Source organism: Triticum dicoccoides, chromosome 5A (assembly GCF_002162155.2).
Source record: "Triticum dicoccoides isolate Atlit2015 ecotype Zavitan chromosome 5A, WEW_v2.0, whole genome shotgun sequence".
Lineage (NCBI taxonomy): Eukaryota > Viridiplantae > Streptophyta > Magnoliopsida > Poales > Poaceae > Triticum > Triticum dicoccoides.
This window is the reverse complement of record NC_041388.1, coordinates 5,919,978-5,937,295: the sequence shown is the minus strand read 5'-3', so window position 1 is coordinate 5,937,295 and position 17,318 is coordinate 5,919,978. Positions and strand designations below refer to the sequence as shown.

Here is a 17,318-nt window from a genome sequence, read left to right as displayed (position 1 = left end):
AGTCCCGGTTCATATCTCAAACCGGGACTAAAGGTCTAATCTTTAGTTTCGGTTTGAGATACGATAGACCTTTAGTCCTGGTTTGAGATACGAATCGTGACTAATGGGTGCGATGCCCTTTAGTCCTGGTTCGTGTCTCAAACCGAGACTAAAGGGCCCATTTGAATCGGGACTAATGCCTTTAGCCGCTCGAGTTTGTAATGCAACCGGGACTAATGTGTATATTGCGCTGTGACCAAAGCCCTGTTTTCTACTAGTGCACCTTCCTGAAAGTGCTATTTTTCCCATGCGTATATGGTTTAATTATTTGGCAATTGAACCTTAGGTGTCGAAAGGATCTGATGCTGAGATACTCGGAATCCAAGAAGGTGATCTTATTGAATGTATGAATGGAAAATGCATTTCTACCACAATTGAGGTGGGTGTATTAGGTATTTGTTAGGTTAATAAAGTGAAAATAAATTATATTTGTGTGATATTCGTTTGCTTCTTGCTCTTGACTTCTATGTTTTTTCTTTCTGAAATTATCAGTTGGAAAATACGTTGATGAGCCTATGTAAAGGCCTTTCAGACAGTCAAAATGGCCATAATGCTGAAGTTTGTATTTCTGTAAGTTCAGTTCTATCCTATATCGATGGTTCGCTTGATCCCTGCCATCCATTCTTTGTAACAAAGTGTTATTAGCAAAATGTTAGCACTGAGAAATGTGTTATGCTAACTCCATAGATTGGGGTTTTTCACACACTCAAAAAATACCGAAGTACCAGAGAGTTGACTGCGAATGTATCAGACCTTGGAGAAGTTATTGCAAGAGGTACACGTCTCCTCTTTTAACTAGTTCCATCTACAAATTATCTAGATTATCACTTCATTCTCAAGTATGTATATTCTGGTTTTTTGTAGATCGATTATATTTTAATTCAAATATGTAAGCTTATGTGCATTGTGCAATACACTCCTATGTGACATCCTTGTGATGCTTACAATGTTATACCACACTATAAACTATATGTTGATATTTTGGGACTTTATATGGTTTTGGTAAATGGGTGGTGTGCAGCAAGTAAATTGTTGAGAACAGAGTTCATCCATGTTTTTTTTACCAAAGCATGCATGCTCCATGTTTCTTTGCTTTAGCTGCAGCTTTCTTCACTGGAGTTATCTTCTCATTTCCTTTGGCAGTGGCCTTTTTCATAGATGTTTGCTTAGTAGGAGTCATGTTCACAGAAGTTTTCTTCCTAGAGTTAGGAAAACAATACACTAATACAGTTACAGGTTCTTCAATCTATTTCCACATGTAAATATGTACAAATCAGGTTAATACCTCTTGTAATTAGCTATAGGTTCTATATCATCTACAGATTACTCAACAACCCCTTGAGCACTTCTTTCCCGAAATGCTTATTGAGCCAAAGACACTACAGTGAGCAGTAAAAATGTGACTAAAAACATGTTCATTACTCCACCTCCTTGGAGTTTGTTCTCGAGCTTCTACATGTTCTTCAACCACTTGCGCACATTTGTCTCTGCAATGATTTATAAGATAAAACATAGTACTCAGTACTAAGCAATGATATGTAAAGCAAATCAACATGAGAGAACACATTAGTTTGAAGTTGGGTCCTCGTCAACATCAGATAAGATCATAAGAATTATTGTTCGGGTTCCGGCTCCTTGTACACGCCCTTGAGATAACATGAACTTATCTCTGCTTCAAACTCATTCTCCAAGCATTTGTATTGATCCCGATTGTTTTGCTCCATGCATTTAGTTGTTTCATTACACTTAGCAAGATTGGGCCTTCCAGCCTCCTACCTGTTTGTCTCCTCACATTAAACTTACCCATAATGAGCTCTCTTATGCAGCCTTTTTAAGTCCTTAATTTGTTTGCTGCATTTTTTTCTAACCATGCAAAAAGGGCTGCGCATTTCAACGGAAAAAAGAAAGGCCTCCCCCGCAAAAAAAAGGCCACTACTAGCCGTCGGTCGACCCACCCAAAATTTGGCCGGTTGTACCGCATGCGTATGATCTTTTCGGCCACAACAGATTACGTCTGTCTTTCCCTTTTCACCACGCGCACAGCCATTTCGATCCAGCCGGCGGTGATTAGCGAAACTGCTCGTCCTTGTGCACACGCTCCTCGCGGCACCCGGCCGGCCTTTGCGGCAGCCATCTTGTAGCGCTCTGCCGTTGGTCATTGCCGGCCAGCACACGGCCGCCATCTCGTAGCGCTCCGTCGTTGCTCGTCATCAGCCAGCACACGGCCACCATAGTCGCAGTACGTGCTCGCCGTTGCCGTTACCGAAGAACGTAGCCGCAACACCCCAGTTGACGGTGTTCCAGCGCGCGGTGTGGAGGTCCCAGCAGGCGGCCGACGTGGTCACAGCACATGCTCGCCGCTGTCGTGGCGGTAGCCGTGGTCGCAGCACCCCGGCCGTGGGGTTCCAACACGTGGATGTTGAGGTCCCAGCTTTTGGCCTCCATGGTTCCAGCATTTTGCGGCCATGGTGGCAGTACACGGCCGTACTTGTTCCAGCACACACCTGCCGTGTCATAGCAAGCAAAACATCCATGGTCGTACCACTCCAGTCACACTGTCGCCGGACCAAGCATGCAGCGCCACCCGTTTGCAACTCCTTGTGCTCGTGCTTGCAGCCTCGGTGGCGACGGGCGTCGCCGGTTGCAGGTCCGGCTTACACGGTCGTAGCATCACCAAACGGTTGCAGCTCTGGTACACGTGGTTGTAACTTCTTCGGTACACGGTTGTAGCATACGCCGACGATAGGCGTCGCAGCGGAACCAACCGCGGTACGTCCCCGATAGCAACGCGCTGTGGACGGCGTACTTCGAGCGGCGCCACGAGGAGCAGATCGCCCTCACCAACGGTGCCGAGCCCGCGGCTGCCACAACTTCGAGGGGAGGCGCCGATGGTGGGGCGTTCCAGGCCGCACCCTCGAGGCCGTCCTCGAGCACATCGAGGCTGACAACACGCCGCGCTTGGAGTACCCGGCGCCCCCCTCCTCTCGCCGCCGCGGCGAATGGAGACAGGGACAACATCGTCTTTGGGCTCTGGCTCTCTGTCCGCCGGCTCGCCGGCGCTTCGCCTTGTCAAGCCGAAGCCACAAGAGACGTCACTGGGCGCCGCACTCGCGGCGGCGCCCTTGTCATCAGCGAGGGAGGCCGCCCCTCTCCTTCTTCCTACTGCCTCATCCGACCGAAGACCAAGCTGGGTTTGCTCCCCGTGAAGAAGATGCACGAGGCCATGGCCGCCGCCGACGAGACCGCCCTCAAGTGGGCGAAGGCGGACTACGTCCGCGAGCAGATGGAGTGCCAGCGTCGGGCCTTCGAGGAGATCGTCGCTCAGCGCCGCGGACGCGAGGAGGGCGGCGTGGTCGTCCTTGATAGCGACGACGAGGATGCGCCCGGGCCGTCCAACCCCCCGCGCATTGGCTAGAGATGCTCTTAGCATTGGCCAGACTCCACAATTTGTAAACCACTTTAAGCTTATTATACATGCCCTGAAGAGCTTCTGATCGAAGCAAGAAGTCCTGAAGAGCTGAAGCCTCACGGAACTTTTTCATGAAGTTGCCATATCAATGTCTCGTACACTCCTTATGTTAACAATCACAGATGCATCTGAATACAACAGTCTCTAACCCCTTGTGAGTATCATTTAATATTGTTGGCAAAGGGCCAAATAAACTCGGCAAAGTGTACCCGATGTACACCTCTCAGACAAACATGATTTTGCCAAGAACCAAACGTTAGACACTCGGCAAACAGTGTGTCTCGGCAATATAAAGCTAATTCACGGACAACAGACGGAAACGGTTGTTGCCACGTGGCGCAGCATTGCCGAGAGCAAAGGAATGCCTCTCAGGAGACAACAATAAGGACGATGCCACCACGTGTCCGTCACTTGACGGGCCGGACCCACGGCCTAAGCCGAGCCCAGAATTTGCCGAGAGCCATGCTCGGGAAATTTAAACGACTAGTAAACTACCATGTGTCCACCACCGACAGGCGACCCATGGCCTACCCCGAGTACATGCTAGAGCAATGCTCGGCAAAGCAAACGAATAGAAAATTGCCACGTGTCCACCACCTGACAGGTGGGCCCTACGGCCTACCGTGAGGAGTACTATTACCCACCAATAATTAGCGGCAGTATTGTTCCCTTAAGCGGAAGTACTGTTTGTGCGGTACTTCCGTTGTTGTGCTGCGCGTATTACCATGGGGAGTTCTGTTACCCATCAATAATTAGCGGTTGTACTGTTTTCTTTAGCGGTTGTACCGCTTGAGCTTTTCCAAAACATAACGGTTGGATTCTCCTTCTGGCTATATAAGGTGAGTCTTCTTCCCCATTGACCCTGACATTCTTAACCAAGTTTTCTCCCATTATTGTTGACCTCTTGGAGCTTGCTTTATCATTATTCCCCCCATGAGGAAAAAGTGAGAGGAGATCTATTTCTACATTCTCCACCAACTCGTCTCTCCTCTTAGTGAGGGGAACCTTAAGGATCTAGATCCTGGAGTTCTTTTTTGTTCTTCTTGTTCTTCCTCTCATATTCCTCCATAATTTTCGTTGTTTTGGTGCGATTTGAGAGTGAGGGATTTGAGCACTTCGTGTGTTCTTGGCTTTGCATTAGTTGCATCAGTTCGAGTTTCTCCACGATGATACGTGGAAGTGAATTAAGTTGAGAAGCTTATTACTCTTGGGTGTTTGGGCACCCTAGAGCTTGTGCCTCTTTGGTTCTTGGGTGCGCTAGACGGTTGGTGGAGTCGCGAAGCTCAATCAATGTGGTGTAAAGCTACGGGCAAGCTTCAGGGTCTCCAATTAAGTTGTGGATATTGCCCCGACCAATTTGTACAGGTTCGATGAATGCCCCCAAGGGTCGCCAATTGTACGGGTTCGGTGACCACCCTGAAGGGTCCCTTAGTGCAGTCACGACACCTTGCATTGTGCGAGGGTGTGAGGATAATACAGTGGCCCCACAGCATTGTGCCCCCACAACACTCCAATAAAGATTAGCATCCGCAATGGTGTGAACTTCGAGATACATCATCGTCTCTGCATGCCTCAGTTATCTCTTAGCGAGTCATTTACTTATGCACTTACTTTGTGACAGCCTTCGTGCTTGAAGTTATATATCTTGCTATCACTTAGTTTTTTATCTTGGTTAGCATAAGTTGTTGGTGCACATGGTTGAGCCTAGTGTGTTTAGGTTTTATGGTTGGTAAATTAAACATTAGGTTTATTCCGCATTTATTCAAGTCTAAACCATAATTATTTTATAACACCTATTCACACCCCCCCCCTCTGGGTGATATCCATGTCCTTTCAATCTTCACCATCACCATCTTCATCATCAACCCTAGTTCATCCATCTATTCAATCTATGTATCATAACCTCAAATCGGTTGCTGAGAGTACTTTTTTGTGTTGATTACATCTTGTAGTTGATGCTTAGGTGTTTTATCGATGAAAGACTGTTATGTTCAAATTGTTTACCATCTATTCATACCCAGTTACCCACTGATCATGATCCATATGATGTTCCGTGAGTAGATTTAGTAGTTCTTGAGGACATCAGAGAAGTCTTGTTGCTAGTAATCATGTGATGTTGGATATCGTTTAATGTTTTGAATATCGTTTAGTGTTCGAACAAATGATGGCGACACTAATGACTTTCTGATGAAAATAGGATGGCACTAGGGTTAGCTTTGATCCCTTATCTTTTTTACTTTGGTGATGGATGAGATCACTAGAGATATACAAGGAGATATTCCATTGTGTATGCTCTTTACGGATGATGTGATGCTAGTCGATGATAGTTGGACAGTGGTTAATAGGAAGTTAGAGCTATGGAGACAAACCCTGGAGTTGAAAGGTTTCAGACTTACTAGAATTAAAACCGAGTACATGAGGTGTGGTTTCAGTACAACTAGGCACGAGGAGGAGGAAGTTAGCCTTGATGGGCAAGTGGTGCCTCGGAAGGACACCTTTAGGTATTTGGGGTCAATGTTGTAGAAGGATGGGGGTATCGATGAGGATGTGAACCATTTAATCAAAGTCGGATGGATGAAGTGGCGACATGGCATTCTCTCTGACAAGAGAGAATGCCACGTAATCTAAAAGGCAAGTTTTATAGGACGGCGATTCGACCCGCGATGTTGTATGGCACTGACTGTTAGCCCACTAAAAGGCGACATGTTCAACATTTACGTATGAAGCACATGTTCAACAATTATTGTTATGAAGCACATCACTATTGGACACCTAATGGTAAAAAGAATACCAATTGAGAGAGTTTTACATACATATAGTTCTGCCAACACCATCCAGAATATATACACACTTTTAAGCAACATACAACAGAAACACTATTTGAAGCACCAGCATTAATTGGGACTAGGGGAAGACATTGTGGGATTAGTTTGTAGATGATTGGTTGCGAGATTGATAGAAACCTAAACCCCAATTTAAGAATTATTGCACAAGGGGCTGATTTGATCCTAAAGTTAATGCTATGATAGATTTATCTTAATTATTTCTCTTGTATTTGTGAATACTTACATGGAGAATACAATCATAAGTAGTTATTTGTCCAAATAAGGGTAGTACCTTAGTGCATGTCTACCCGCACAACACTTATCAAAACAACAGAAGGTAACTCAATGGAATTTGGTGAAAGTGACTTGGCGAAATTTTTGTGTGTCCTCAAGAGCGTTTTAATCACTATAAGAAACACATCCACTTGTCCTTAGCATATGTGGGCCACTAGCTGCACTTTATTGTTCTTGTTATTGTTTACCGTCTTATGAATTATCTTACTATCGAACATCCTATCGAATCACTTTTATAACTTTTGTAGTGAAACCTTGCTAAAAAAAAATCTTGTTAATTCCTTTTGCTCCTCTTTGGGTTTAACGCTCTTACTTATCAAAGAGGCTGCCATAGATACCATATACTTGTCATTCATCAGCCGTCCAATGAATGGTCATTAACCTGTCGCTGTTGTTAACTATAGCAGGTCGGTGTTGTGTTTCCTGATACACACAAAATTGACACCACACATGATTATTATTATGAAGCCCATCACTATAGTTCTGCATATATAGTTCTGCCAGCACCATTCACAACTTATACACACTTTTAAGCAACATACAACAGAAACACTATTTGAAGCATGACAAACAGAAGTTTCACTAGGCTAAGAACAAAACTTCAAATCAACTAAGTAACTATGCTCGCTCAAAATGGATGGAGTGCTCTACTTCACTTCGTTGTGTGGAGCCATCTCCTTGCTTGATGAATTTACCAATTGTTTGTTTATTTCCTTCCTTTTTTCACAGTTTCATTCATGAACATTTAATAAATATCTTGAAGATTTATTGAAAGTAAAGAACACTTTTTAAATTTACAAATTTATTGAAAGTTCATGCACATTTTTCAACTCTATGAATATTTTCTAATTTGTGAAGCTTTTTCTAATTCACGAACATTGTTTGAGATCCACTCATATTTTGTAAGTTCACGAATATTTTTTAACAATTATGGTTTTTTTAATGTGCAAAATTTTATAAATCTATGAACGTTTTTTGATTTAACAATCTTTTTCAAATAAATAAATGATAGCCATTTTTTCTGAGCTAGCACAGGATTGAAGGGGAAAAACCTAAGCGAATGAGGGAGCACGAAGCCGAGTTGAGCGAGCGAGGGCTTCAAGGGACCACATAACAATTTCATCCTGTCAACATGGAATAGGTGCTCCCAAGGGACATCGACGGACACTGACACCGAAACGTGAAGGAAATAACATGCTAGAGAAAAAAAGTTATTCCCACATGCGTCAAATAAGAGGGTGACACACAGGGGCATCGAGACTCAGCCGGCCCATTGGCGCTCGATAGGTTCTCGAACAACATATTGAAGGGAATGCTTTTTTTCATTCTAGTTTCCAACTTTTTTGGTCTTTACTTAGTTTTTCAATCATTTTTTTAGAAACACATCAAAATTTAATTTGTTTTGAAAGTAGCACTTTCTAAATCTGAATATTTTCTTAGATCACTATTTGGAAACATGAACATTTTTTTGGAAAAAAACGAGAATAGTTTTTAAAACTTTTGTGAATTTCTTTTTTTTTCTACTGTCATTATTTGTTTTTTCTTGGTTTCTTCAGTTTTCTACTGCTTTTTTGTTTTGCCTTTTGCCTTTTCTTTTTCTTTTTTCTTCATGTTTTTCTAGGTCTTCATGGGATTTTTCATTTTTTTTCTTTTCTTTGGTTTTGTTTCTTTTTTCTAGTATTTGTTGGTTTTGTCTGATTTTCATTTGGTTCTTAATTTTCTTCTATTTTTGTTGGTTTTTCAACATATATCTACCTTTTCCCCACACAATGTACATTTTTTGTATATATCAAAAACAATTATGCATGTTTTAACATTTATAAATAAATGATTAACATATTTTATATTAGAAGTTCTGATATCTACGTTGTCATATACGGATATTTTTTGTATACATAGGAAACATTTTTTCTGAATGTTTAATATTTTTCAAAATAAACAATTAACATTTTTATATTTTTTGCTCTGATGTCTACTTTTTTTCATACACGTTGTACGCTCTTTATTATACACCTGAAACATTTTTTATGCATGCTAATTTTTTTCCCAAATACATGATAACGAATTTTTAAAATATATGTTTTTGTGGGTTTTTTTTGGCCCCATGTCTACTTTTTCTTGGTACACAATGTATATTTTTCGAGCACACATGAAACATTTTTCTGATACATGTTGGAAAATTTTCAAATATATGTTAAAGAGTTTTTAAAATATATGTTTCTTTCTGGGTTTTTTTTCTGCACTCACGTCTTCTTTTTCTAGGCATACAATGTGCATTTTTAGAGCACACATGAAACATTTTGGTGATAGATGTTGGACATTTTTCAAATACATTAAGTAGATTGTGTAAATACATTGTTTTTCAAATGTACCTTTTTAAACACCTTTTCAAATACACGATAATATTTTTCCAAATACAGTTGTACATTTTTTCTGAACTGTGCAAAAGATTAACATTGTATAGACATTTTTTAAAACTTGTGAACATGATTAAGATTTTTTTATTTAAATAAACATTTTTTACAATGTATAAACAATTCTCTCACACATAACTAACATTTGTCGAACAAATGATTAACATGATCCACTTTTTTGTTTCACTTCTGTACATTTTCCTTGTGCATTTAAAAAAAATCATACACATGAATAACTTTTTTTTGCACACATGATTCATGTTTTCGAATTGCATGAACATTTTTTTACAATGTATAACATTTTCCACACACATGATTAATATTTTTCGTAAACATGACTAACATGTTCCACTTGTTTTGTTTCACATTTATACATTTTTTATGTGCATCAAATACATTTTTGATACACATTTAACATTTTCAAATGTAAGATTAGCATTTTTCGCACATATGAATCATTTTTGTCAATTAAATGAGCATTTTTTAGAATATATAGACATTTTTTGTACACATGATTAGCACATTCTACTTTTTTGTTTCACATTTATACATTTTCATGTGCATCAAAAATATTTTTGTATACACATTTAACATTTAGAAATGCAAGATTAACATTTGTAAAAATTGTATGTTAATTTTTTTATACTATAAACAAAGTGAAAAAATAAAGCAAAAAAACAAAAACAAAAACATGAATAAAAATGAAAGAAGAAATAAAACAAAAAAGCCAACTGGTGAGTGGTGGCCATTGGGCCGGCCCAATACGTGCGCCACTGCATGTGAGCCATGATATGGCTCGTAGTAGACGGCACACAGCAACGCCCATAGCCAACCCCGACAGGACACAGGAGCTCCCTAAAAAAGTACTTCACCACCGACACGTTCGAGAAAATCCTGAACTGGATTGATCTGGCGATGAAATCCCAGGCCCCGACACAACGGTTGGCGACGAGACCTCGGAGCTGATCCCGCGACCCATTAATCGAGCCATGACCGGCGACGGAACTCTATAATCGACCCACATGCTGTCGGCAACGAAATGGTAAACTTGATCCTGCGACCCACCGACCGGTGACTCCCACCGGCGTCCTTGGGTACGTCCTCCTCCACCCATTGGCGGACCTAGAGGTGTGCCTGGTGTGCCGTGGCACACCCATAGTGACTCATGGTTGGATGATTAGGAGGATAGTGTCTTCAGCCCACCAGAGTTCAAGTCCTAAATTTGACACCACTACTTGCATTTTTCTGAATGTTTTTCCTATTTGACGCACTTTGCATCGAGTAGTTGATCCGCATAGACCCGATCAAGCTAGCGATTGAATTGGGTCAGACCATGTTAGAAGCTAACGAGCACCGTATCCGGTTTTGGGAACATACTGGAAGGTTTCAACTTGGTTTTTCCGGTTTTGTGAACATTCCAGAAAGTTCCTGAACCGATTTTACTCGTTTTTTCCTTACTAATGGTTTTTTATTATTTGTTTTATCTTTTTACTTTTTCTGTTTCTTTTTCTTTTCTTCTTTTATTTTTTGTTCCTTTTCTTTTCTTTATGCTTTTATTCAGAATTTCAAAACTTTTTTGGAAAAAATTGGGGATTTACATAAATATTTCCGTTAAAAAAACTTGTTTGCTAATTTTAAAGGATGTTCATGTTTCCAAATTTTGTTTGGAAGATTCAAAAAATGTTCTTGTTTTAAAATTCTTCACAAATTTCAAAAAATTCATGTTAAATTTTTTTATTCCAGAGTTCAAAAAATGTTCCCATTTCAATAATTGTTTGCATATTTCAAAATTGTTCGTATTTTCAAATTTTGTTCCAGAGTGTTTAAAAATGTTTGTGTGTCCAAATTTTGTTTGGAATTTTAAAAATGTTTGTTTTTTTAAAAAAAATTTGCGGCGTTTCAAAAAATGCTCATGTTTTCCAAAAGTTTTTGTTACTTTAGAAAATGTTCCCTTTTGAAAAAATGTTCGCGTTTTAATTTTTTTCCCAGAGGTTCCAAATGGCGTTCATTATGTTCAAAAACTGTTCCCGGTTTTCAAAAGTGTTTGAGTTTTTTACGAGTTTGTTCAAAAATTTCATAGGACATTCCCCTTTTTGTTCAAACGAATGTCTGCGTTTGGAATTTAAGAAAAAACTCAGATCTGTGATGGTTTTGGTTCCTAATTGTTTCGCACAGCTCAATATTCAGATAAGCTTGCTAGCTCAAGTGGTAATAGCAGGTCATTTGGAACTGGACCTCCTGCATTTGATCCCTACAGAGCGTGACTTTTTTTGAGTTCTACAGAGCTACAGTCGCTAGCTAGGGCCGTCCGAGTCGAATATCCGCCTGTGCGTGCGGCCGGCAATTTGCCGTAAAGAGCGGCAGATAGGAGGTCCCTTATTTTAGGCCTTCCAAAATGTGTGTTCAGTGGGAGGAGATGTTTCCGGCGACAGACTATGGAAGCGTCTATCGCGACTTCGTTTATCTCAAGATATGATGATGTGCTAGTTCAGTTTCTTAGGCGCTTATAAGGCTAGAGTGCGCGTAATATGTCAGCCCAAACTGAATTGAGCCGAGGCCCAACTGATATTCTGCCGTCACATCACATGTGAGCGAGCCGGTTCCTAAGAAAAAAAATCACATCTGAGCCCACAGCCCACAGCGACGCGACCTAGTCACCAGTCACCAGGACGCGCCGCCGCTCGGCGCTTACCCAGTCTGCCGCCGCCGCTCCTTCTCATCGGTAGTTCGGCGCTGACCGCCGGTGGCCGGAGGCCCGAAGCAACCGCCGCGACCCGCCGACCCGCCGAGCCGGACCAGACGGTCGCACTGCCGCTCAGGAGGAGCTCCTCTCGCCCGCGCCTCCGGTACCGACGGTCGACGCCCTCGTCTCCTCCGACCCTCCCCGCTCCCAGTGCCGGCCGTGGCCTCGGCCTCGTGCGTGAGTTACTGCTGCCCCGTGCCTACCCCCTCCATGTACTGCTTGCTATTTGCTTGATTGTACTGATGGTAGAGCACTAGAGTTCATATCATTTTTGCATCAATGGATCCAATGAATGATTGGATCAATTTGATGAAGAAGAAGAGACGGATGCAGAGTAGTTATGTTCGCATCACTTCTGCTTGTGTAAACATAATTTTGTTTGCATCAGAGTGAAACTACAACTCAAAAGTTCACAGCCAAGCCAATGAACAGACTGCATGCATATTTGCTTGATTGTACTGATGGTAGAGTACTAGAGTTCATATCATTTTAGCATCAATGGATCCAGTGAATGATTGGATCAATTTGATGAAGAAGAAGAGACGAATGCATAGTACAGTAGTTATGTTCGCATCACTTCTGCTTGTGTAAATATAAATTTGTTTGCATCAGAGTGAAACTACAACTCAAAAGCTCACAGCCAATGAACAGACTGCATGCATATGAGCACAGCCAAATGGACTGAGTATTTAGTAATGTTTGTTGCACTGCCTTTCGATGTTCTTAAACATTCACAAATGTCATATGATGTTTTTTTTTCTTCTGTTAAAAGAGTATTTTCGATATCCCATGGTGTATGCTCTTTGCGGATGATGTGGTGCTAGTTGACGATAGTCGGATGGGGGTAAATAGGAAGTTAGAGTTATGGAGACAAACCTTGGAATCGAAAGGGTTTAGGCTTAGTAGAACTAAAACCGAGTACATGATGTGCGGTTTCAGTACTACTAGCTGTGAGGAGGAGGAGGTTAGCCTTGATGGCCAGGTGGTACCTCGGAAGGACACCTTTCGGTATTTGGGGTCAATGTTGCAGGAGGATGGGGGTATTGATGAAGATGTGAACCATCGAATCAAAGCCGGATGGATGAAGTGGCGCCAAGCTTCTGGCATTCTCTGTGACAAGAGAGTGCCACAAAAGCTAAAAGGCAAGTTCTACAGGACGGCGGTTCGACCCGCAATGTTGTATGGCGCGGAGTGTTGGCCGACTAAAAGGCGACATGTTCAACAGTTATGTGTGGCGGAGATGCGTATGTTGAGATGGATGTGTGGCCACACGAGGAAGGATCGAGTCCGGAATGATGATATACGAGATAGAGTTGGGGTAGCACCAATTGAGGAGAAGCTTGTCCAACATCGTTTGAGATGGTTTGGGCATATTCAGCGCAGGCCTCCAGAAGCTCCAGTGCATAGCGGACGGCTAAAGCGTGCGGAGAATGTCAAGAGAGGGCGGGGTCGACCGATTTTGACATGGGAGGAGTCCGTTAAGAGAGACCTGAAGGATTGGAGTATCGACAAAGAGCTAGCTACGGACAGGGGTGCGTGGAAGCTTGCTATCCATGTGCCAGAGCCATGAGTTGGTTGCGAGATCTTATGGGTTTCACCTCTAGCCTACCCCAACTTGTTTGGGACTAAAGGCTTTGTTGTTGTTGTTGTTGTTAAAAGAGTATTTTCGACAATGAATCTAGTGAAAAATAAGTTCCTAGGTCCATCACTGCCTCCACCTTGTACTTTCCCCCAATTCCCTCCTGCTTTCCAGTATTCGCTGGTTATTCATCACCCATTGATCCCAAATCGACTCTTTTCCCTGCAGCATGATGGCGGAAGAGGACGTTGACTGGACACAGGTGTTTGATCGGGTCAAAGGTTCAATCTTTTCCATCCAGTTTGCTCCGAAACAAGACCAGCTCGAAGAACTCAAAATCCTGGCTGATGAGGTCAAGACAGTAAAAGATAAAGAATCGCGGTACGACAAGGTCAGGAATGGGCATTCTTCTACTGGTTTTGCCTACTATTCTAGACCAACCGGACTGCTAATCATGACAAGTGCACACGGTTTGAGCCATCTCTTCAATGCGTCTCGACCTTTGACACGAGAGACACTGGATATGATGGACATTACTGTCTTATGTGATCACCAGGAAGAAACTATTCAGGAAGCTAGGTTGGTTAATGCTGTCAGGAAGTACGGCACTGCAACAGTAGCTGGGGTTGATTCAGGTGAAGATACAATTGTTCTGAGTGTTGAGAACAGCAGCCTCAAGAATTACTCAGACGATGGCGTATGCGCCCAAGCACACCCTACCCTTGAGATCTCTGCCAAAACTCCAATAAATCATAGGCAGTGCATGATGGTGTCTTGGCCGTCCAATATGCCTAGAATGGTCTCTATAGGTACAACTGTTTCTTCAAGGGGGATTGACATGCCCGATCCTTTGGGGTACAACATGAATGTATTGGAAGTCGACATGAGAACTGCTGAGAGCTCGTCCGGGGCGCCACTGTTCAACTCAAACGGCGAGGTCATTGGTATTCTGCAAGGGAGACTGAGTCGGACCCGCTCGATCTTCGTGGCGGTGTCACATCTGCATGGATGGGTCCAAGCAGCTCATGGCGCATGAGTTAAAGCTGCAAATCGTCGACCAAAATAGAATTTAGGCTCTATTTATCTTGGCATGTAGTAATTCTCTGTTAGTAACACTCATTCCGTATGTTAAGACATTAATTTATGTCTCCTCTTGCCTTGGTTTGGCGGTTGGGTCGCCTGTGCTAGTGGCAAACAAAAAACTGTTAGTAATATGTAGCATCCATAATTGCCAATGGTAAGTGTAAGTCTCGGAAGTACAGTATGACAAAACCGCAGGCATGTGTTCTTCAGATATGCTTATGTGATGTTTATTCCTCCCTCATCCATGCGTTTTCTCTTCTTTTTTCAGATATGTTGTGTGTTTGGTAAGTGTACGATCTATGTTTCACCAGCAGGGGGCTGTGCTTCTTTTTCTCGAGATGCCTCAGCTGTATATTAGTCCCATTTTCTGTACTTTCAGAGCTAGTTTGGTATTAGATTAGTTTGTACTTTGTACAGCTAGTTTGGGTTCAGAATCAGGATTGGGAATGTTGGCCGCTCCTACCTGATTGCTATTAGAGTGTTTTCATTCTTCTTCTGGTTTGGTCTACGTTTACATGCCCATCTAGTGGGGGCTGTGCTGTTTTCTGAATGTGAGGTTAGCCAAGAGTTTGGTTCAGAGTCTGAATGTGAGGTTAGCCAAGAGTGTTTGGTTCAGAGACATGATCGAAAATGCGGGTAGCTGCTAGCACAGTTCGTAGAACTTTTGATTCTTGTGCCGTTTTTGCTATATTATCCGTCGTGCAGCAATTTTTGTGATCATCATTCATCTGTCGTATAGCTAGATTCGCGCACTGCTATGTTGCTTCAGGCATGGTCTTCACTGCAGTTATGCACGGACACAAAAGTTTTTTTCATTTATTGAGTGAGGTGTACAGGTCCTATATACCTTACCTGTCTATAAATTTCAGCGTAGGTGCATCATTTTTTGTAACTCCTTTCGTGATCTCATTTAGTGTCTCACTGTTTTGTACATGCATGGTTGAGACGTTCAGATGGGATTTATGTAACCAATCTCTTTTCCATTTTTCGTGAGCAGTATATGTTAGCTGGTTATGTAGCATTGCTTTATTAAGTCGTCGCAATGTTTTCCGCTGGGATTTAGCCAAACTGTTTGTGTGGTTCAGAAGCTCAGATGGGATTTCTGCTTTGGTATCTGCAGTGTTCTATATTCAGACATCACTGTTCAGGCTTTTGAGAGAAGGTGCTAGCCAAGTGTTCAGAAGCTTTTTCATTCATATAATTTTGAGATCAGAGCATGTGTTGTCATTTTTTATTTTCCGGGTTATCATAAGCATCATTGTTAAGTCCCAGGTCATCCAAAGTCATCTGTTAGTCACAGTTAAGGTTTAATTCTGTTTCTCTAGACAGCTTGCTTATTTATCATTGTTCATAGTTTCATTCTTCTCAGTTATTGTTCAGTATTCGCTAATTAAGTTTTCAATCCTAGGTTTTTCTTTTACCTTCTCCTGAATAAAGAAATCTCAGCTACTAACATGCATGTTCAAGTGGATTGATTATTTTTGCAGTATTTTTTTTCGTGGTCCTCTCGCCTGCAAGTCGTGAGTGGGCAACACCTTGCTTCTGGATTGGCTGACTGCGTTCTGCTGGACTACCAACGTTTTGAGCAGCTCCACGCAAGCGTTGAATCTCTCCCGATCTGAGTGATCATCGCCAAGTTGGATGTTTTCCAGCCCTTCAGTTGCAGCCGTCATGTTGTCATGTTCTTGCCCTGGGTGCAGAAAGACGCTGCATTGGGGGTCCGCGCCCCGCCCCTGATGGTGTTGCAGATGTTCCTGCCAGATCGGCCACGGTATCAGTCTGCAAGCGTGTGAATCGTGATGGCCGGTCCCGGACGAGCTCCATGGAGGCCAGGAGCTCGTTCTGCCTTCGGCAGGAGAGCGTTCGCCTTGTGCTGGCGGGAGATAACCTTCTGAATTTTTGTCCACTTTTGTAAGACGTTTTAGACATTTAAAACAAAACGGAGGGAGTAGCTTTTACATGGCAGCATTGGTACCATGCAGCGACGCCAGGTTAGCAACAAAACTCAGTGAGCCAAAAAAAAAAAAATCTGACCCGGAGTATAGGTGTTGTTCATTCGGAAAGAACATCAGAAGGATGATGAGGGAAATGTAACTTGATGGTAAACTTGCCTAGAATAAGCCTAGAGTAAAGTGAATTCACCGAACTTGTCAGACACTGAGTGAGGCCAAACTATTTGATCTGAAGTCATTGAGAGTAGCGGGAAATGGGCAATGAGGACTTGGCATTCCACGAACTCCCCATGATACAAGGACCGATGGAACTGAGGTCCCAATTAACAGAGAGCTCCGTAATGAAAATCTCTTGATGGTCACAATAATTCCACCAACTCTTTAAGGGAGGCATCGACAAATATGGCGTTGCCATAGCAGCCCTGGACTCATTGACCTTGTGCATCACGCCTGTATCATCCACCAGAGCCTTGATTCGCTTTTTTCCGTGCCCTCCAGACCGCCTTCCGGTGAAAAAACATGTGTTGTGGTCCTCCTCATGCAGCCATGCAATGCGATACCTCTGCATCCACAACATTTCCTCACAATACAAAAGTTCATTCATACGATCATTCGTCTCCCTTCTTTCTTTTTGATACATTCATAGACACAAGCTGGTCAAGGCGAGAACGAGACTTATTGATCTCTTTAATCACATTACCAAAAAAATTGCTGCTCCAGTCCTCAAGCTTTTTCATCATGCTATTAAGGTCGGCCGCAACGTCGCCCAGGTAAAGCATAGATCCCAACTCCATCCACGTATTCATGATGACCTCAGGGAGCGCCGGGTCTCTCTCCCACATCACCTCATATTGGCGACATCTCCTGCGAGTCACCGGAGGGGGCTCGTCCATCATGAACTTGAGCATGATGGCAAGGTA

The 17,318-nt window shown here is 42.6% G+C and overlaps 2 protein-coding genes across 2 annotated transcripts in view; both read left to right on the top strand.

Annotated features, from left to right (window-relative positions):
* The window catches only part of LOC119297334, a 7,532-nt gene extending 4,078 nt beyond the window's left edge, over positions 1 to 3,454 (top strand). Inside the window, exons 7-9 of the mRNA XM_037575167.1 lie at positions 326 to 418; positions 532 to 609; positions 2,786 to 3,454. Of these exons, the coding sequence (XP_037431064.1) occupies positions 326 to 418; positions 532 to 609; positions 2,786 to 3,454 (840 nt within the window). The remainder of the gene's footprint in view (positions 1 to 325; positions 419 to 531; positions 610 to 2,785) is intronic.
* An 8,217-nt stretch (positions 3,455 to 11,671) lies between these two features.
* LOC119298751 lies at positions 11,672 to 16,404 on the top strand. Its single transcript, XM_037576044.1, has 2 exons — positions 11,672 to 11,961; positions 13,592 to 16,404. Exon 2 carries the CDS (start codon positions 13,593 to 13,595, stop codon positions 14,397 to 14,399), a length of 807 nt encoding a protein of 268 aa, XP_037431941.1. The 5' UTR covers positions 11,672 to 11,961; position 13,592; the 3' UTR covers positions 14,400 to 16,404.
* Positions 16,405 to 17,318: the final 914 nt, after the last annotated feature.

Coding starts and splice junctions, on each gene's coding strand:
- LOC119298751 (XM_037576044.1), top strand. CDS start 13,593: ATGATGGCGGAAGAGGACGTTGACTGGACACAGGTGTTTGATCGGGTC.